This window comes from Leucoraja erinacea, chromosome 4 (assembly GCF_028641065.1).
Source record: "Leucoraja erinacea ecotype New England chromosome 4, Leri_hhj_1, whole genome shotgun sequence".
Taxonomy (NCBI): Eukaryota; Metazoa; Chordata; class Chondrichthyes; order Rajiformes; family Rajidae; genus Leucoraja; species Leucoraja erinaceus.
Genome location: NC_073380.1, coordinates 4414549 through 4435603, shown reverse-complemented (window position 1 = coordinate 4435603; position 21055 = coordinate 4414549). Strand labels below are relative to the sequence as shown.

At 48.6% G+C, this 21055-nt stretch overlaps 1 protein-coding gene across 1 annotated transcript in view; it reads left to right on the top strand.

Annotated features, from left to right (window-relative positions):
* The window catches only part of LOC129696002 (1-phosphatidylinositol 4,5-bisphosphate phosphodiesterase gamma-1-like), a 130152-nt gene that overhangs the window by 27015 nt on the left and 82082 nt on the right, over positions 1–21055 (top strand). Inside the window, exons 2-6 of the mRNA XM_055633422.1 lie at positions 1469–1618; positions 7434–7527; positions 10629–10676; positions 12904–12988; positions 16144–16224. Of these exons, the coding sequence (XP_055489397.1) occupies positions 1469–1618; positions 7434–7527; positions 10629–10676; positions 12904–12988; positions 16144–16224 (458 nt within the window). The remainder of the gene's footprint in view (positions 1–1468; positions 1619–7433; positions 7528–10628; positions 10677–12903; positions 12989–16143; positions 16225–21055) is intronic.

The following is a 21055-nucleotide window of genomic DNA, read 5'->3' as shown; positions in this document are numbered from 1 at the left end:
GCGCCGACCAGCGACCTCCGTACACTAACACTATCCTACACACACTAGGGAGGAAACCGGGGCACCCGGAGAAAGCCCACGCAGGTCATGGGGAGAAGGTACAAACTGGGTACAGACAGCACCCGTGGTCAGGATGGAACCCGGGTCTCTGGCGCTGAGCCACCAGTTGTGTTGGGGAGACAATACTTTGATTCAGTGAGCATCCTCGGTCTGTCGGTTACACAGACATCTGGGGGGTGAGATCCCTTGGACCAGAGTCCACAAGTCACACAGCACAGGAACAGGCCCTTCGGCCCATCACATCCTTGCCGACCAAGTTATCGTAGATGGGCCATCTTTGTCAGGGTGGACAGGTTGGGCTGAAGAGCCTGTTTACGTGTTTCATCTTCTTCCTGTACTCAGCAAGTCATAGAGTCATACCGCACGGAAACAGTCCCTTCAGCCCAACTTGCCCATGCTGACCAAAATCCCCAATCTACGCTAGTCCCACCTGGCAGCATCTCTGGAGAACACGCTGTAATTACTAACATGGTGAAACCAAAATGTATAAAAAAACCCTTTAATAAAATCTGACAATGTGCACTTTAACCACATGTGATTTTTTTTCTATTACAAATCTCAAGTTGTGGAGTACAGAGGCAAATAAATAAATGCTGGGTCTTTGTCCCAAACATTATGGAGGGCACTGTAGAATGGATAAGGGAGAGCCAGTGGATGTGGTGTATCCGGACTTTCAAAAAGCCTTTGACAAGGTCCAACACAAGAGATTAGTATGCAAAATTAGAGCACATAGTATTGGGGGTAGGGTATGGACATGGAAAGAGAACTGGTTGGCAGACAGGAATGCTTTCTGTCATGCATTGTGGAAGTTTGTAAGAGACTGTCATATGCTGAGATAATGGAGCAGCTGGGCTTGTTCACTCTGGAGTTTAGGAGGATGAGAGGATATCTTATTGAAACATATAAGATTATTAAGGGTTTGGACACGCTAGAGGCAGGAGACATGTTCCCGATGTTGGGGGAGTCCAGAACCGGGGCCACAGTTTAAGAATAAGGAGTAGGCCATTTAGAATGGAGAAGAGGAAACACTTTTTCAGACAATGGTGAGTCTGTGGAATTCTCTGCCTCAGAGGGTGGTGGAGGCCGGTTCTCTGGATGCTTTCAAGAGAGAGCTAGATGGAGCTCTTAAAGATAGCGGAGTCAGGGGACATGGGGAGAGGGCAGGAACGGGATACTGATTGTGGATGATCAGCCATGATCACATTGAATGGCGGTGCTGGCTCGAAGGGCCGAATGGCCTACTCCTGCACCTATTGTCTATTGTCTATTGACATGATGCTTGCTGTCGTGCATGTGTGGAGGTTTGTAAGTGTGACTGGAGACATGTTGAAGAGCAACAATCACAAGCTTTGTCCCTGATGTTTCCATGTTTCGATGCTTCACAAAGTCTCTCTTCTGTTTCGTGCAGTTGATATACGGGAAATTAAAGAAATTCGACCTGGGAAGAACTCGAGGGATTTTGATCGATACCCAGATGAGGCGCGGAAACTGGACAGCGGTCTGTGCTTTGTCATTCTCTACGGGATGGAGTTCAGACTCAAGACACTCAGTCTCTCAGGTAATGATCGCTGTGGTTAATAGTTACACAATGACTATTGTGGACAGCAGTATTATTCCAGGAAACAGCAGCAGGCCTTGCTCTGGACATTCAGATGTTGGAATCTGCAGCAAAGTGTCCGTGGGACTCGGCAGATCAGACAGCATCTGTCCCAGAGTGATAGAGCACGGAACTAGGCCCAGTAGTCCAATGAGCCCACGTGTCCTAACAAATCCCGGGATGGCGGGACTGACATATGATGTAAGAATGGGTCGACTGGGCTTGTATTCACGGGAATTTAGAAGGATAGAAACATAGAAAATAGGTGCAGGAGTACTTTCCAAATGTGCTGCTATCCCATCTTTAATAACTGACTCTAGCAGTTTCCCCACTACCGATGTTAGACTAACTGGTCTGTAATTCCCTGTTTTCTCTCTCCCTCCCTTCTTAAAAAGTGGGGTTACGTTAGCTACTCGCCAATCCTCAGGAACTACTCCAGAATCTAAAGAAAAAAGCATAGAAACATAGAAACATAGAAAATAGGTGCAGGAGTAGACCATTCGGCCCTTCGAGCCTGCACCGCCATTCAATATGATCATGGCTGATCATCCAACTCAGTATCCCGTACCTGCCTTCTCTCCATACCCCCTGATCCCTTTAGCCACAAGGGCCACAACTAACTCCCTCTTAAATATAGCCAATGAACTGTGGCCTCAACTACCTTCTGTGGCAGGGAGTTCCAGAGATTCACCACTCTCTGTGTGAAAAATGTTTTCCTCATCTCGGTCCTAAAAGATTTCCCCCTTATCCTTAAACTGTGACCCCTTGTCCTGGACTTCCCCAACATCGAAAGTTTTAATCTTCCTACATCTAGCCTGTCCAACCCCTTAAGAATTTGTAACTTTCTATAAGATCCCCCCTCAAGCTTCTAAATTCTAGCGAGTACAAGCCGAGTCTATCCAGTCTTTCTTCATATGAAAGTCGTGACATCCCAGGAATCAGTTTGGTGAACCTTCTCTGTGCTCCCTCTATGGCAAGAATGTATTTCCTCCGATTTGGAGACCAAAACTGTACGCAATACTCCAGGTGTGGTCTCACCAAGAATCTGTACAACTGCAGTAGAACCTCCCTGCTCCTATACTCAAATCCTTTTGCTATGAATGCTAACATACCAACTTCCACCTCTGGCAGCTCGTTCCATACACCCACCACCCTCTGTGTGAAAAAGTTACCCCTCAGTTTCCCATTAAATCTTTTCCCCTTCACCTTGAAACCTATGTCCTCTGGTCCTCGATTCCCCTACTCTGGGCAAGAGACTCTATGCGTCTACCCGATCTATTCCTCAGGATTCTCAGCCTCTCAGGTTGTAGAGTCTCTAGGCTGCCCCTCCAACAGTGACGTTTGAAATGCCATTCTTGCAGCAAGCAGTCTGCGATTAGTTGTTGATTAAATTAATAACATCCGTTCAGATCTAATTAGATCCACTGTATGAGTGTGGCACGGTGGCGCAGCGGTAGAGTTGCTGCCTCACAGCGCCAGAGACCCAGGTTCGATCCCAACTACGGGTGCTGTCTGTACAGAGTTTGCACGTTCTCCCCGTGACCTGCGTGGGTTTTCTCCGGCTGCTCCGGTTTTTGGGTTAATTGGCTTCTGTATGAATTGTAAATTGCCCCTATAGTGTGTAGGACAGTGCTAGTGTGCGGGGGAGATCGCTGGTCAGCACGGACTCGGTGGGCCGAAGGGCCTGTTACCGCCCTGCATCTGTAAAGTCCAAAGTCTAAAAGTAACGTTCAAAGTCGAAAGTTTACTGCAACCCACTACAACTTAGGACGAGTATTTCATCCATCTTGAGCAGTGGAAACTCTCACCATGGATAAATCCATTGAGATAATCGCTCCCCAAGATGCTGAACCTTCAGTCACCCCACTGTACCAAAGACTAATCACCCCCTCACCTTCATTGGCCACTGGTGTCTCAGACATACTGACATTCAACATGTGTAACAAGGAACTGCAGATGCTGGTTTAAACCGAAGGTAGACACAAAATGCTGGAGTAACTCAGCGGGCCAGGCAGCATCTCTGGAGAGAAGGAATGGGTGACGTTTCGGGTCAAGACCCTTCATCAGACTGAGAGTCAGGGAGAGGGAGACAGAGATATGGAAGGATAAGGTGTGAAAAGGACAGATCAAAGTGGACAAAGTTCACGGAGAATGTAGACTAGATTATTGTTAGCTGGGAGCAGGTGACAAGGAAGCTGACAGAGAGAATGTAATCGGGGACAGTCAGACTGGTGGGAGAACTGGGAATGGGGAGGGATGGAGAGAGAGGGAGAGCAAGGATTAGAGAAGTTAATATTCATGCTGCTGGGGTGAAGGCTTATTGAGTCTGAAGAAGGGTCTCGACCCGAAACATCACACATTCCTTCTCTCCACAGATGCTGCCTGTCCCGCTGAGTTACTGCAGCGTTTTGTGTCTACTGGTCTTCCACTCCTGGTTGGGATGGCTCCTGTGCTCCCTCTAGCCCCCCCCCCCCCCCCCCCCACTCTGCATGGCTCTGACACTGACCGCTTGTACATTCCCACTCCCGCTCACATTGCTGCTCATGTCTGTGGCTTCCACTGTCTGGCCCAGAAACTCTGGCATTTCCTGCATCCACCTACACATCCCCAGCGCACTCTGTCCCACATTAGTCCCCGGGATGGCGGCACAGACATATGATGAAAGAATGGAGCGGCTGGGCTTGTATTCACTGCAATTTAGAAGGATGAGAGGGCATCATAGACACATATAAAATTCACAAGGGATTGGACAGGCTAGATGCAGGAAAAATGTTCCCGATGTTGGGGGAGTCCAGAAACAAGGGTCACAGTTTAAGAATAAGGGGTCGGCCATTTAGGACTGAGATGAGGAGAAACTTTTTCACCCAAAGAGTTGTGAATCTGTGGAATTCTCTGCCACAGACAGCAGTGGTGGCCAATTCACTGGATGTTTTCAAGAGAGAGTCAGATTGAACTCTTAGGGCTAATGGAATCAAGGGATATGGGGAGAAAGCAGGAACGGGGTACTGATTATGGATGATCAGCCTAGATCATAGGTGGGACTAAGGGAAAAAAAAGTTGTTCGGCACGGACTTGTAGGGCCGAGATGGCCTGTTTCCGTGCTGTAATTGTTATATGGTTATATGGTGAATGGCGGTGCTGGCTTGTAGGGCCGAATGGCCTACTCCTGCACCTAATTTCTATGTTTCTATGTCTATTGTCAAGATGCTCTTCACATGCATTTCTTTGAGCTTCTCCTCATTGTACTTTAGTTTAGTTTAGGTTAGAGATACAGTGGGGAAACAGGCCCTTCGGCCCACCGAGTCCGTGCCGACCAGCGATCCCCGCACACTAACACCATCCTACACACACTAGGGACAATTTACAGTTACACCAAGCCAATTAACCTAGAAACCTGCACGTATTTGGAGTGTGGGAGGAAACCGAGGATCTCGATGAAAACCCACGCAGGACCGCGCCGCATTCTTTGGTTTGCTGCCAATTGGTAGCTGATGAAGAGGAGCTGATAATTCCTGTGGCAAACACAATGGAATGTCTCTGAAATAAGATCATAGACAAAAGTGAATAGGTGCAGGAGTAGGCCATTCGGCCCTTCGAGCCAGCATCGCCATTCAATGTGATCATGGCTGATCATCCCCAATCAGTACCCCGTTCCTGCCTTCTCCCCATATCCCCTGACTCCTCTATTTTTAAGAGCCCTATCTAGCTCAGTCTTGAAAGTATCCAGAGAACTGGCCTCCACCGCCCTCTGAGGCAGAGAATTCCACAGACTCACAACACTCTGTGTTAAATAGTTTTTCCTCATCGCTGTTCTAAATGGCTTACTCCTTATTCTTAAACTGTGGCCCACGGTACTGGACTCCCCCAACATCGGGAATATGTTTCCTGCCTCTAGAGTGTCCAAACCCTTAATAATCTTACATGTTTCAATAAGATCATCCTTCTAAACTCCAGTGTATACAAGCCCGGCCGCTCCAATCTATCAACATATGACAGTCCCGCCATCCCTGAAATTAACCTGGTGAACCTACGCTGCACTCCCTCAATAGTAAGAATGTCCCTTCTCAAATTTGGATATCAAAACTGCACACAATACTCCAGGTGTAGTCTCACCAGGGCTCTGTACAACTGCAGAAGGACCTCTTTGCTCCTCTACTCAACTCCTCTCATAGAAATATAGAAACATAGAAAATTGGTGCAGGAGGAGACCATTCGGCCCTTCGAGCCTGCACCGCCATTCAATATGATCATGGCCGATCATCCAACTCAGTATCCCATCCCTGCCTTTTCTCCATACCCCCTGATCTGTTTAGCCACAAGGGTCACATCTAACCCCCTCTTAAATATTGCCAATGAACTGGCCTCCACTACTTTCTGTGGCAGAGAATTCCACAGTCATCACTCTCTGTGTGGAAAAAATATATAAGATCCCCCCTCAATCTTCTAAATTCCAGCGTATGAACTGGCTGGCAGACAGGAAGCAAAGAGTAGGAGTAAACGGGTCCTTTTCAGAATGGCAGGCAGTGACTAGTGGGGTACCGCGAGGCTCAGTGCTGGCACCCCAGCTATGTTCAATATATATTTATGATTTGGACGAGGGAATTGAATGCAACATCTCCAAGTTTGCGGATGACACAAAGCTGGGGGGCAGTGTTAGTGGTGAGGAGGATGCTAGGAGGCTGCAAGGTGACTTGGATAGGTTGGGTGAGTGGGCAAATGCATGGCAGATGCAGTATAATGTGGATAAATGTGAGGTTATCCACTTTGGTGGCAAGAACAGGAAAGTAGACTATTATCTGAATGGTGGCCGATTAGGAAAAGGGGAGACCACACCTGGAGTATTGCGTACAGTTTTGGTCTCCTAATCTGAGGAAAGACATTCTTGCCATAGAGGGAGTACAGAGAAGGTTCACCAGACTGATTCCTGAGATGTCAGGACTTTCATATGAAGAAAGACTGGATAGACTCGGTTTGTACTCGCTAGAATTTAGAAGATTGAGGGGGGATCTTATAGAAACTTACAAAATTCTTAAGAGGTTGGACAGGCTAGATGCAGGAAGATTGTTCAAACCAGTTCTATGTTATTCCATTGTCTCATTCAATCCTTGCACACTTCGGGCAATTTACAAAGGGCCGATTACCCAGCAAAGGACCTTAAGACTGAAATGTCAACACTCTTTCTCATGACCTTTACCCAGAGTAGGGGAATTAGGAACCAGCGGACATAGGTTTAAGGTGAGGGTAAAAGATTTAATGGGAAACTGAGGGGCAGCTTTTTCACCCAGAGGGTGGTGGGTGTATGGAACGAACTGCCAGAAGAGGTGGTTGAGGCTGGGACTATCCCAACGTTTAAGAAACAGTTAGACAAGTAGGTAGACACAAAATGGTGGAGAAACTCCGCGGGACTGGCAGTATCTCTGGAGAGAAGAAATGGGCGACGTTTCGAATCGAGAAGTGTCTGAAGAAGGGTCTCGACCAGAAAAGTCACCCATTCCTTCGCTCCAGAAATGCTGCCTGTTGTGTCTATCTTCAGTTGAAACCAGCTGAAAGCAGTTAGACAGACAGGTACATGGATAGGACAGGTTTGGAGGGAAATGGGCCCCAACGTGGGCAGGTGGGACTTGTGTAGATGGGGCATGTTGGTCTGTTTCTCCACATTTCTTGTCTTGCCCGCTGAGTTTCTCCAGCTTTTGTTGTTTTTATTTCCAGATTTCCAGCAATATTTCCAGCAGCTCAATAAAACGCATGGCCTGACATTGTCTTTCTGTTCCTTCAGCATTCAATGAAGATGACATCAACACGTGGATAACAGGATTGAACTGGTTGGTGCACGACGTGCAGAAATCTCCTACACCTCTCCACTTGGAACGGTAATACACCATCTCTCCACCTATAGCAGAGACACCTTGATTAGTGCCGGGGTCGGGGGATATGGGGAGGAGGCAGGAGACTGGGGTTAGGAGGGAGAGATAGATCAGCCGTGTCTGTCAGGCTGAAGAAGGGTCTCAACCTGAAGCGTCACTCTCTAGAGAGAGTTGCCCTGCTGAGTTACTCCAGCTTTTTGTGTCTACCTTCGATAGACCAGCCATGATTGAATGGCGGAGTAGACTTGATGGGCCGAATGGCCTCATTCCTCATTGGATCTTATCCTCAATATCCTCATTGGATAGACTTGGTTTATACTCTCTAGAATTTAGAAGATTGAGAGGGGACCTTATAGAAACGTACAAAATTCTTAAGGGGTTGGACAGGCTAGATGCAGGAAGATTGTTCCCGATGTTAGGGAAGTCCAGGACAAGGGGTCACAGCTTAAGGATAAAGGGGGAATCCTTTAAAACCGAGATGAGAAGAACCTTTTTCACACAGAGAGTGGTGAATCTCTGGAAGTCTCTGCCACAGAGGGTAGTTGAGGCCAGTTCACTTGGCTATTGAATTTAAGAGGGAGTTAGATGTGGCCCTTGTGGCTAAGGGGATCAGGGGGTATGGAGAGAAGGCAGGTACGGGGATACTGAGTTGGATGATCAGCCATGATCATATTGAATGGCGGTGCAGGCTCGAAGGGCCGAATGGCCTACTCCTGCACCTAATTTCTATGTTTCTATGTTTCTATTCTGCTCCTGTCACTGATGAAGTCCTCTGCTGTAACTTCCATGTTCAGTGTCAAAGATTACACAATAAAAGACAGCGTGTCGCATCATTTGTCCTTCTTGTCCAGATATGAGGCTATAGGATGTTTAATTCTTGACCCTATGACGTATGTAGATGAGCTCAGGCTCAAGTCTAAAGATGCCAGTCTTGCTGCAGATGTCAGGCTGTGTTTGATATTCTCATGCCCACAGTTCCATTCACTCTTTGCTGCATTGCTTGCGGCAATAGATGACAACTTTCATTTCTTTCTCATGAGCGGGTAAGATCATCTCTGACCCCTCTCACCAGCTTTTTTTCCCACGAGTAGTAGCTCCACTCAACAACCAAAAATCTGTAGCCTCCTTTTGCTCTGGTATTTTATTTAATTCACATGTTTAATCGATAATGTTTTATTAATAATGTTTAGTGTTTTATGTGTCATTCCTAACTCTCACTGTATGTCATGTTGTCACTTGTGGGAGGAGCACCAAGGCAAATTCCTTGTATGTGAATACTTGGCCAATAAACTTATTCATATCATTCATTCATGTAAAACGTACCCAGTTCTGGACTTCTCACAGCTTCTCGTAAACAGGCCCTTAACAGTGATACAGCATGGAAACAGGCCCTTCGGCCCAACTTGACCCACCAACATGTCCCAGCTACACTAGTCCCACCTGCCCGCGTTTGGTCCATATCCCTCCAAACCTGTCCTATCCACGTACCTGTCTAACTGTTTCTTAAACGTTAGGATAGCCCCAGCCTCAACTACCTACTCTGGCAGCTTGTTACACACACCCGACACCCTCTGTGTGAAAAAGTTACCCCTCAGATCCCAATTAAACCTTTTCCCCTTCACCTTGAACCTGTGTCCTCTGGTCCTCGATTCCCTTACACTCCTCCGCTCCCCCACACTCCCACCCCCCTTCACCATTCACCATGTGACTGTGAGTTTCTTCCACATCCCACAGAGATGTAAAATTACCCTCAATGCCAGTTTTGCTTTGTTTAGTTTAGAGATACAGAGCGGAAGCAGGCCCTTCGGCCCATCGAGTCCGCCCCGACCAGCGATCCCCGTCGCCTGATACTATCCCACACACACACTAGGGGAAATTTAACACGCCGATTAACCTGCAAACTTGTACGTTTTTGGAGTGTGGGAGGAAACCGGAGCACCCGTAGAAAACCCACGCAGGTCACGGGGAGAACGTACAAACTCAGTACAGGCAGCACCCGTAGTCAGGATGGAACCCGGGTCTCTGGCACTGTGAGGCAGCAACTCTACCGCTGCACCACCGTGCCTCTGTATGGCTGTCTGTCTGTCTGTTCCCTCCACAGATGCTGCCTGACCTGCTGAGTTCCTCCAGCACTCTGCGTGTTTATTGAGGATGCTGGCATCTGCGGTTGTTGTTGCGACGTCAGTGTGTGACCGATCGCCCGGACACTGAGCGCTCGCGCTTGGACACTGACTGCCCAGACACTGACCGCTGTCTTGGACACTGACCACTCAGACACTGACCACTTGGACATTGACAACCCGGATACTGACCGCTCTGACACTGACCGATCTGACACTGACCGCTCGGACACTGACAACCCGGACACTGACCGCTCTGACACTGACCGCTCTGACAGTGACCGCTCTGACACTGACCGCTCTGACAGTGACTGCTCTGAGACTGACCGCTCTGAGACTGACCGCTCTGAGTTGACCGCTCTGACACCGACCGCTCGGACATTGACCGCTCTGACACTGACCCGCTCTGAGTTGACCGCTCTGAGACTGACCGCTCTGAGACTGACCGCTCTGACACTGACCGCTCTGACACTGACCGCTCTGAGACTGACCGCTCTGACACTGACCGCTCTGACACTGACCGCTCTGAGACTGACCGCTCTGAGACTGACCGCTCTGAGACTGACCGCTCTGAGACTGACCGCTCTGAGACTGACCGCTCTGACACTGACCGCTCTGACACTGACCGCTCTGACCGCTCTGACACTGACCGCTCGGACACTGACCGCTCGGACACCGATCGCTCTGAGACTGACCGCTCCGAGTTGACCGCTCTGACACTGAACGCTCGGACACTGACCGCTTGGATACTGACCGCTCTGACACCGACCACTCTGACACCGACCGCTCTAAGACTAACCGCTCCGAGTTGACCGCTCTGACACTGACCGCTCTGACACTGACCGCTCTGACACTGACCGCTCTGACACTGACCGCTCTGACACTGACCACTCTGACACTGACCGCTCTAAGACTAACCACTCTGACAGTTGACCGCTCGGACACTGACAGCTCGGACACTGACCACCGTGTCTGCTCTGTCCACAGGTGGCTCAGGAAACAGTACAACACAATGGACAGGAACAAAGAGAACAGGTGGGTGGTCATGTCCTGTGGTCTTCAGGCCTCCTCCCTCCTCCTGCTGCTGCCTCGCTCGCCCTCCCCCACGTTACCCCCCCCACCCCCACATCCCCTCGGGGGCTGCTCCTGGTTCTCAGAGGAATCCAGAATGTTCTGTAACCTCCGACGCTCCACCCCACCTCCCCGGTCAAAGGTGCCGACCAGCCCGCACTGCACTTCCACTGAGACCGCTCACTGCTACACCATCACTTGTTGTGTGGACCCAGGGACAGAGTCGCAGAGACACCGAGTCACAGAGTGTGGAAACAGGCCCTTCGGCCTAAACTTGCCCACACCAGCCAACATGTCCCAGCTACACTAGTCCCACCTGCCTGCGTTTGGTCCATATCCTCCACACTTGTCCTATCCATGTACCTGTCTAACTGTTTTCAAAATGTTGGGATAGTCCCAGCCTCAACTACCTCTTCTGGCAGCTTGTTCCATACACCTGTGTGAAAAAGTTACCCCTCAGATTCCTATTAAATCTTTTCCCCTTCACCTTGAACCGATGTCCTCTGGTCCTCGATTCCCCTACTCTGGGCAAGAGACTCTGTGCATCTACCCGATCTATTCCTCTCATGATCTTATACACCTCTATAAGATTCCCCCTCATCCTCCTGCGCTCCATGGAATAGAGACCCAGCCTACTCAACCTCTCGCTGTAGCTCACACCCTCTAGTCCTGGCAACATCCAGGTATATCTTCCCTGTACCCTTTCCAGCTTGACAATATCAGTCCTGTAACGTAGCCAGAACTGAAGACAATGATGAATGGTGTCATATGGCCATGGAAAATAGGAGTAGATTTAGGCCATTCGGCCCATCAAGTCCACTCCGCCATTCAATCATGGCTGAAGGAGGATGCAATGAGGCTGCAGGGTGACTTGGACAGGTTGGGGGAGTGGGCAGATGCATGGCAGATGCAGTATAATGTGGATAAATGTGAGGTTATCCACTTTGGTGGCAAGAACAGGAAGGCAGATTATTATCTGAATGGTGTCAGATTAGGAGAAGAGGAGATGTAACGAGACCTGGGTGTGCTTGTACATCAGTCACTGAGAGTAAGTATGCAGGTACAGCAGGCAGTGAAGAAAGCTAATGTTATGTTGGCCTTCATTGCGAGATGATTTGAGTTTAGGAGCAAGGAAGTCCTACTGCAGTTGTACAGGGCCCTGTTGAGACCGCACCTGGAGTATTGTGAGCAGTTTTGGTCATGAAAGAATGGGTCGACTGGGCTTGTATTTGCTGGAATTTCGAAGGATGAGAGGATATCTTATAGAAACATATAAAATTCTTAGAGGATTGGACAGAGTAGAAGCAGGAAAAATGTTCCCGATGTTCGGGGAGTCCAGAACCAGGGGTCACAGTTTAAGAATAAAGGGGAGGCCATTTAGGACTGAGATGTGGAAAAAACTTTTCCACCCAGAGAGTTGTGAATCTGTGTAATTCTCTGCCACAGAAGGTAGTAGAGGCCAATTCACTGGATGCTTTTAAGAGAGAGTTAGATTTTGCTCACATAATCAAGGGAAATGGGGAGAAGTTAGGAATGGGGTACTGATTTTAGATGATTGGTGCTGGCTCGGGGCCGAATGGCCTACTCCCGCACCTATTGTCTATGTTTCGATGTTTCTATCTATCTATCTCTCCATCCCAACCCCATAGAAAATAGGTGACATTTACAGAATAGTGAAAGGCTTGCAAACAGTCGATGTGGAGAGGATGTTTCCTCTATAGACAATAGACAATTGGTGCAGGAGTAGGCCATTCGGCCCTTCGAACCAGCACCGCCATTCACTGTGATCAGGGCTGATCATCCCCAATCAGTATCCTGTTCCTCTCCTCAAGTGGGAGAGTCTAGGACCAGAGGTCACAGCCTTGGAAGTAAAAGACGTTCCTTTAGGAAGGAGATGAGGAGGAATTTCATTAGCCAGAGGGTGGTGAATCTGTGGAATTCTTTGCCACTGAAGGCTGTGGAGGCCACAAGTCAGTGGATATTTTTAAGGCAGAGATAGATAGATTCTTGATTAGTGCGGGTGTCAGAGGTTATGGGGAGAAGGCAGGAGAATGGGGTTAGGGGGGAGAGATAGATCAGACATGATTGAATGGCGGAGTGGACTTGATGGGACATTCTACTGCTATCACTCTGACCTTAGTTCTAGGCTGTCCCATTAGTGGAAAGATCAAACGTGTGTTTTGTTCGCCAGCGTCACGGTAAAGGAGTTGAAGGCGTTGCTGCCGCAGGTCAACTACAGAGTGCCCAACATGAGGTTCCTCAGAGACAGACTGTCGGTGAGTACCAACTCCTCCCTCCGTGGTTATACTCTCCCCCTGCATCTACACATGCACCGCAGGAAGCACCTGATCAAGATGCATATGGGACAGTACCATATGATAGAACTATATTTATCCCAGGAGGGAAATTGATCTGCCAACACTCACAAAACACAATATGATTTATGAAACATGAAATTAGTGATGAGTGGCAAGGATTGGGAATTTGCAAAGATTGGGAGGGGGGGGGGGGGGGGGGGGGGGGGTCAGTCTCAGTCTACCCCACGACAGAAAGGGGAGGAGTTGTGCAGTTTGATAGCCACAGGGAAGAAGGATCTCAGCTTGGTTTGGGAACAGCTCCATCCAAGACCACAAGAAATTGCAGAGAATTGTGGACGCAGCCCAGACCATCACACACACAAACCGACCTCCCTTCCATCCACTCCATCTACACCTCACGCTGCCTCGGCAAGGCCAGCAGCATCATCGAGGACCAGTCGCACCCCGGCCACTCCCTCTTCTCCCCTCTCCCATCGGGCAAGAGGTACAGAAGTGTGAAAACAAACGCACACCTCCAGATTCAGGGACAGTTTCTTCCCAGCTGTTATCAGGCAACTGAACCATCCCACCACAACCAGAGAGCAGTCCTGAACTACTATCTACCTCATTGGTGACCCTCGGACTATCTTTGATCGGACTTTGCTGGCTTTACCTCGCACTAAACGTTATTCCCTTATCATGTATTTGCACACTGTGAATGGATCGATTGTAATCATGTGTTGTCTTTCTGCTGACTGGTTAGCACACAACAAAAGCTTTTCACTGTACCTCAGTACACGGGACAACAAGCTAGACTGAACTTCACTCAGCTGTTGTACAAATTCCCCGGGTCTGCGGATCAGAACCACTGTCCCCTTTACTGCAACCTTGTCAAATCCCTTTGTTCTCTCTTTCCCAGTTACATTCCCGACTTTAGACATACAGCACTCAAACAGGCCCTTCGGCCCACCGTCCGCACTGACCAGCGATCCCCGCACACTAACACTATCCTACACACACTTGGGACAATTTATAATTTGTACCAAAGCCAATTAACCTACAAACCTGCACGTCTTTGGAGTGTGGGAGGTCACGGGGTGAACGTACAAACTCTGTACAGACAGCACCCGTAGTCAGGATGGAACCCGTGTCTCAGGCGCTGTGAGGCAGCAACTACAGCTGCTTCAATGTAAACTGTTTCTTACTCTTGATACCTAAGCAAAAAGCAATCCAATTATTAACCAAATTGTTAGTAGACAAAAATGCTGGAGAAACTCAGCGGGTGAGGCAGCATCTATGGAGCGAAGGAATAGGTGACGTTTCAGGTCGAGACCCTTCTTCAGACTGATGTCGGGGGTCTCGACCCGAAACGTCATCTATTCCTTCGCTCCGTCGATGCTGCCTCGCCCGCTGAGTTTCTCCATTTTTTTTTCTACCTCCGATTTTTTCAGCATCTACAGTTCCTCCTTAAACAAAAATAGTTAGTGATCATTCTAATTCCTTATAAATGTTATTTCCAAAACATGCCGGTTTCTCTGGCGCTACGAGGCAGCAGCTCTACCTGCTGTGCCACCGTGCCGACCCATACACACAGTAAGGACACTGCTCAGCGCAGCGAACTGGTTCATATATAAATTCCCCGTCACTACCACGTTGCAGACCATTCCCAGGGTCATAAACGACACAGCAGGGTGACAGTAACTCTACACATCTCAGCCAGCTCATGCGGCACAATGGCACAGCGGTAGAGTTGCTGCCTCACAGCGCTGGAGACCCAGGTTCCAACCCGACTACGGGTGCTGTCTGTACGGAGTTTGTACGTTCTCCCCGTGACCTGCGTGGGTTTTCCCCGAGATCTTCCGTTTCCTCCCACACTCCAAAGACGTGCAGGTTTGTAGGTTAATTGGATTGGTTTAATTGTAAATTGTCGCTAGTATGTGTAGGATAGTGTTAGTGTGCGGGGACTCGGTGGGCCGAAGGGCCTGTTTCTGTGCTGTATCTCTAAACTAAACTAAACCAAGCTGAAGGCCTTGTTCTGCAAGAATCCAAGGTTAATGTCAGACACAGCTCACATTCTCTGCATCACCACCAGTGCAGTGAGCTGCTACTGGGAATATCATGTGCAAGACATAAGTGCGCGCCGATCAATAACATCGATCGTGTTGTCACACTGATACCTTACAAATATAAACTCGGCTCGCGGTGAAATCATCGTTTCTAAGGATTTATCTATATATTTCGTAAAAAGAGAGAATGCACAAAGTCGCAGGTTGTTCTTGCCCTGTGGCTAAAGGTCAGACTGGACGGGCTAAATGATTGGAGACACAAGGAACTGCAGATTGCTGGTTTACAAACAAAGATAGAAATATACAGAAGTAACTCAGCGGGTCAGGCAGCATCTGTGGAGAACATGGATAGGTGACGTTTCACAGAGTGCTGGAGTAACTCAGCGGGTCAGGCAGCATCTGTGGAGAACATGGATAGGTGACGTTTCACAGATGGAGTAACTCAGCGGGTCAGGCAGCATCTGTGGAGAACATGGATAGGTGACGTTTCACAGAGTGCTGGAGTAACTCAGCGGGTCAGGCAGCATCTGTGGAGAACATGGATAGGTGACGTTTCACAGAGTGCTGGAGTAACTCAGCGGGTCAGGCAGCATCTGTGGAGAACATGGATAGGTGACGTTTCACAGAGTGCTGGAGTAACTCAGCGGGTCAGGCAGCATCTGTGGAGAACATAACACCAGCGTTCACCCTGTACACTAACACTACGCTACACACACTAGGGACAAATTATAATTGTACTGAGGCCAATAAACCTACAAACCTGCACGACTTTGGAGTGTGGGAGGAAACTGGAGCACCCGGAGAAAACCCACGCAGGTCACGGGGAGAACGTGCAAACTCCGCCCGACAGCACCCGTAGTCAGGATTGAGCCCGGGTCTCTGGCGCTGTGAGGCAGCAACTCTACCGCTGCGCCACCGTGCTGCCCAGACTGACTTTTTGGTTGGGACTGTTGTAAATGGTTTGCTGCTCTCTTCACCAACGTTGGGCTAGGATGGATCGGAGGGGCGGAGCGGTGGGCATGGCGTGGGCCTCCCACTCATGGTCCTGTACTTTGTTCCTCCCACCAGGAGCTGGACACGAGGATGGACATGAGCTGCGGACACTTTGGCCAATTCTACCGGAACCTGATGTTTGATGCACAGAAGCCGGTAAGAGAAGCTTGTGCTGACTGCAGGGCCTCTGCTGCCCACACTGACGGTCGAACATGTTAGTACGTTAGTGCGGGTGTCAGGGGGTTATGTGGAGAAGGCAGGAGAATGGGGTTAGCAGCGAGAGATAGATCAGCCATGATTGAATGGTGGAGTAGACGTGATGGGCCGAATGGCCTAATTCTGCTCCTATCCCTTATGACCTTGTGAACCGCTGATATCCGTACTAATCAAAGGTAGACATAAATGTTGGAGAAACTCAGCGGGTGAGGCAGCATCTATGGAGCGAAGGAATGGATGATGTTTCGGACAAAAATGCTGGAGAAACTGTTTGAAGAAGGGTCTCAACCTGAAACGTCACCTATTTCCTTCACTCCATAGATGCTGCCTCACCCGCTGAGTTTCTCCAGCATTTTTGTCTATCTTTTATTTTTCCAGCATCTGCAGTTCTTAACCACCCGTACTAATCAAGAATCTATCTCTCCCTCCTAACCCCATTCTCCTGCCTTCTCCCCATATCCTCTGATACCCGTACTAATCAAGAATCTATCTATCTCTGCCTTAAATATATCCAATGACTTGGCCTCCACAGCCGTCTGTGACAAAGAATCCCACAGATTCACCACCCTCTGACAAGATAAATTCCTCCTCATCTCTTTCCTAAAGGAACATCCTTTTATTCTGAGGCTGCGACCTCTAGTCCTAGACTCTACCACTAGTGGAAGCATCCTCTGCACATCCACTCTATCCGAGCCCTTCACTATTCTGGACGTTTCAATGTGTCCCCCCCCCCCCCATTCTTCTAAACCAGCGGTTTCTTTGTGCCTTGGTGGGTAATTTGTTGCAGATCTATTATTCCACACCAAACCAGGACTTTAGAGACGGAGCAGAAACAGGCCCTTCGGCCCACTGAGTCCGTGTCGACCAGCGATCCAAGCACACTAACACTATCCTACACACACTGGGAACAACTTATAATTTTACCAAAGGCAATTAACCTACAAACCTGTGTGTCTTTGGAGTGTGGGAGGAAACCAGAGCACCCAGAGAAAACCCACGCAGGTCACGGGGAGAACGTGCAAACTCCGTACAGACAGCACCCGTAGTCAGGATCGAACCCGGGTCTCTGGCACTATGAGGCAGCAGCTCTACCACTGCACCACCGTGCCACCTTCAGAGGGCAGATCTATCCGACACACACTAGCAACAATTTTACAACTTACCGAAGCCATTTAACGGCCAAACATGCATGTCTTTGGCCCTCTCCTTCCAGCCTACACCTGGTTATTCCGGAGTTGCACAAAGTCCATTCCCAACGTCCATAGCTGACCATCTTGGTGAGATTCTGCCCTTGTCCGTGTCTGCATGTCCAGCAGTCAATGTCTCCGTTCCCACACATCCTGTAGCCTGCTTCTCAAAATCTGTTAGTGGCACGGTGGTGCAGCGGTAGAGTTGCTGCCTCACAGCGCCAGAGACCCCGCTTCCATCTTGACTACGGGCGCTGTCTGTACAGAGTTTGCACGTTCTCCCCGTGACCTGCGCGGGTTTTCTGGCAGGCAGGTTTGCTAGGGCTACACGTGTGGGTTTAAACTAAATACTGGGGGGGGAGGGGTTTGACAAATTGGGAGTATAAAGATGGAGTTGAAGGGGAAGTGACTACAGGAAAAATTACAAAAGATTCTCGAATTAATGAGATGGAAAGCTCGAGAATGGACAACAGAGTAAGGTCAGGGCCAATTGTGAGCGGTGCGAGGGGGGAAGTGAATATGGAGGTCAAAGTGCTGTATATGAATGCACAAAGTATAAGGAATAAAGTGGACGAGCTTGAGGCTCCGTTAGAAATTGGCAAGTATGATGTTGTGGGAATTACTGAGACATGGCTGCAAGAGGGCCAGGGCTGGGAACTGAATATTCAAGGGTAAACCTCCTATCGAAAAGACAGACAGGTGGGCAGAGGGGGTGGGGTTGCCCTGTTGGTGAGGAATGAAATTCAGTCCCTTGCAAGGGGTGACATTGAAACAGGAGATGTGGAGTCAGTGTGGATAGAACTAAGGAATTGTAAGGGTAAAAAGACCCTCATGGGGCTTATCTGCAGGCCCCCAAACAGTAGCCTGGGCGCTAGTTGAACCAGGAGTTACAATTGGCATGTAGCAAAAGTAATGCTGTGGTTGTTATGGGAGATTTCAACATGCAGGTTGACTGGGAAAATCAGGTTGGTACTGGACCCCAGGAAAGGGACGTTGTAGAGTGCCTTCCTGATGGATTCTTAGAACAGCTTGTATTGGAGCCTACCAGGGAAAAGGCAATTCTGGGTTTAGTGTTATGTAATGGACCAGATTTGATAAAGGACCTCGAGGTTAATGAGCCATTAGGAGGCAGTGACCATAACATGGTCAGGTTTAATCTACAATTAGAGAGGGAGAAGGGTAGATTGGAGGTGTCAGTGTTACAGTTGAACAAAGGGGACTATGGGGCCATGAGGGAGGAGCTGGCCAAAGTTGACTGGAAAGATACACTAGCAGGGATGACAGTGGAACAAAAGTTTCTAGGAATAATACAGAAGGTGCAGGATCAATTCATTCCAAAGAGGAAGAATGATTCCAAGGGGAGAAAGGGGCGACCGTGGCTGACAAGGGACGTCAGGGACAGGATAAAAATTAAAGAGAAGAAGTACAACGTAGCAAAGATGAGCGGGAAGCAAGAGGATTGGGTAATGTTTTAAGAACAACAGAAGATAACCAAAAAGACAATACGGGGAGAAAAGATGAGGTACGAAGGTAAGCTAGCCAAGAATATAAAGCAGGATAGTAAAAGCTTCTTTAGGTATGTGAAGAGGAAAAAATTAGTTAAGACCAAAGTTGGACCCTTGAAGACTGAAAAAGGTGAATTTATTATGGGGAACAAGGAAATGGCAGATGAGTTGAACAGGTATTTTGGATCCGTCTTCACTAAGGAGGACACAAACAATCTTCCTGATGTACTAGTGGCCAGAGGATCTGGGGTGACGGAGAAACTGAAGGAAATCCACATTAGGCAGGAAATGGTGTTGGGTAGACTGATGGGACTGAAGGCTGATAAATCCCCAGGGCCTGATGGTCTGCATCCCAGGGTACTTAAGGAAGTGGCTCTAGAAATCGTGGGTGCATTGGTGATCATTTTCCAATGTTCTATAGATTCAGGATCAGTTCCTGTGGATTGGAGGGTAGCTAATGTTATCCCACTTTTTAAGAAAGGAGGGAGAGAGAAAACAGGGAATTATAGACCAGTTAGCCTGACACCGGTGGTGGTGAAGATGCTGGAGCCAATTATAAAAGATGAGATAGCCGCACATTTGGATAGCAGTAACAGGATTGGTCCGAGTCAGCATGGATTTACGAAGGGGAAATCATGCTTGACTAATCTTCTGGAATTTTTTGATGATGTAACTAGGAAAATGGACAAGGGAGAGCTAGTGGATGTAGTGTACCTGGACTTTCAGAAATCATTCGATAAGGTCCCACATAGGAGATTAGTGGGCAAAATTAGAGCACATGGTATTGGGGGTAGGGTACTGACATGGATAGAGAAGTGGTTGGCAGACAGGAAACAAAGAGTAGGGATTAACGGGTCCCTTTCAGAATGGCAGGCAGTGACTAGTGGGGTACCGCAAGGCTTGGAGCTGGGACCGCAGCTATTTACAATATACATCAATGATTTAGATGAAGGGATTCAAAGTAACATTAGCAAATTTGCAGATGTCACAAAACTGGGTGGCAGTGTGAACTGTGAGGAGGATGCTATGAGAATGCAGGGTGACTTGGACAGGTTGGGTGAGTGGGCAGATACATGGCAGATGCAGTTTAATGTGGATAAATGTGAGGTTATCCACTTTGGTAGCAAAAACAGGAAGGCAGATTATTATCTGAATGGCGTCAGGTTAGGAAAAGGGGAAGTACAACGAGACCTGGGTGTGCTTGTACATCAGTCACTGAAAGTAAGCATGCAGGTACAGCAGGCAGTGAAGAAAGCTTATGGCATGTTGGGCTTCATAACAAGAGGAGTTGAGTATCGGAGCAAAGAGGTCCTTCTGCAGTTGTACAGGGCCCTGGTGAGACCACACCTGAGTATTGTGTGCAGTTTTGGTCTCCAAATTTGAGGAAGGACATTCTTGCTATTGAGGGAGTGCAGCGTAGGTTCACGAGATTAATTCCCGGGATGGCGGGACAGTCATATGCTGAGAGAATGAAGTGGCTGGGCTTGTATACTCTGGAGTTTAGAAGGATGAGAGGCTATCTTATTGAAACATATAAGATTATTAAGGGTTTGGAAATGCTAGATGCAGGAAACATGTTCCCGATGTTGGGGGAGTCCAGAACCAGGGGGCCACAGTTTAAGAATAATGGGTAAGCCATTTAGAACGGGGATGAGGAAACACTTTATCACCCAGAGAGTTGTGAGTCTGTGGAAGTCTCTGCATCAGAAGGCGGTGGAGGCCGGTTCTCTGGATGCTTTCAAGAGAGAGTTAGATAGAGCTCTTAAAGATAGGACTCAGGGGATATGGGGAGAATGCAGGAAGGGGTACTGATTGTGGATGATCAGCCATGATCACATTGAATGGCGATGCTGGCTCAAAGGGCCGAATGGCCTACTCCTGCACCTATTGTCTATTGTCTCTTTTCTCCGAATCCTCCCCCACTCCATAGATGTGCAGGTTTGTAGGCCAATTGGCTTGGCATATATGTAAATTATCCCTAGTGTGTGTAGGATAGTGTAAATGTGTGGGGATCGCTGGTCAGCATGGACTCGGTGGGCCGAAGGGCCTGATTCCGCCCTGTATTTGTAAAACTAAAAA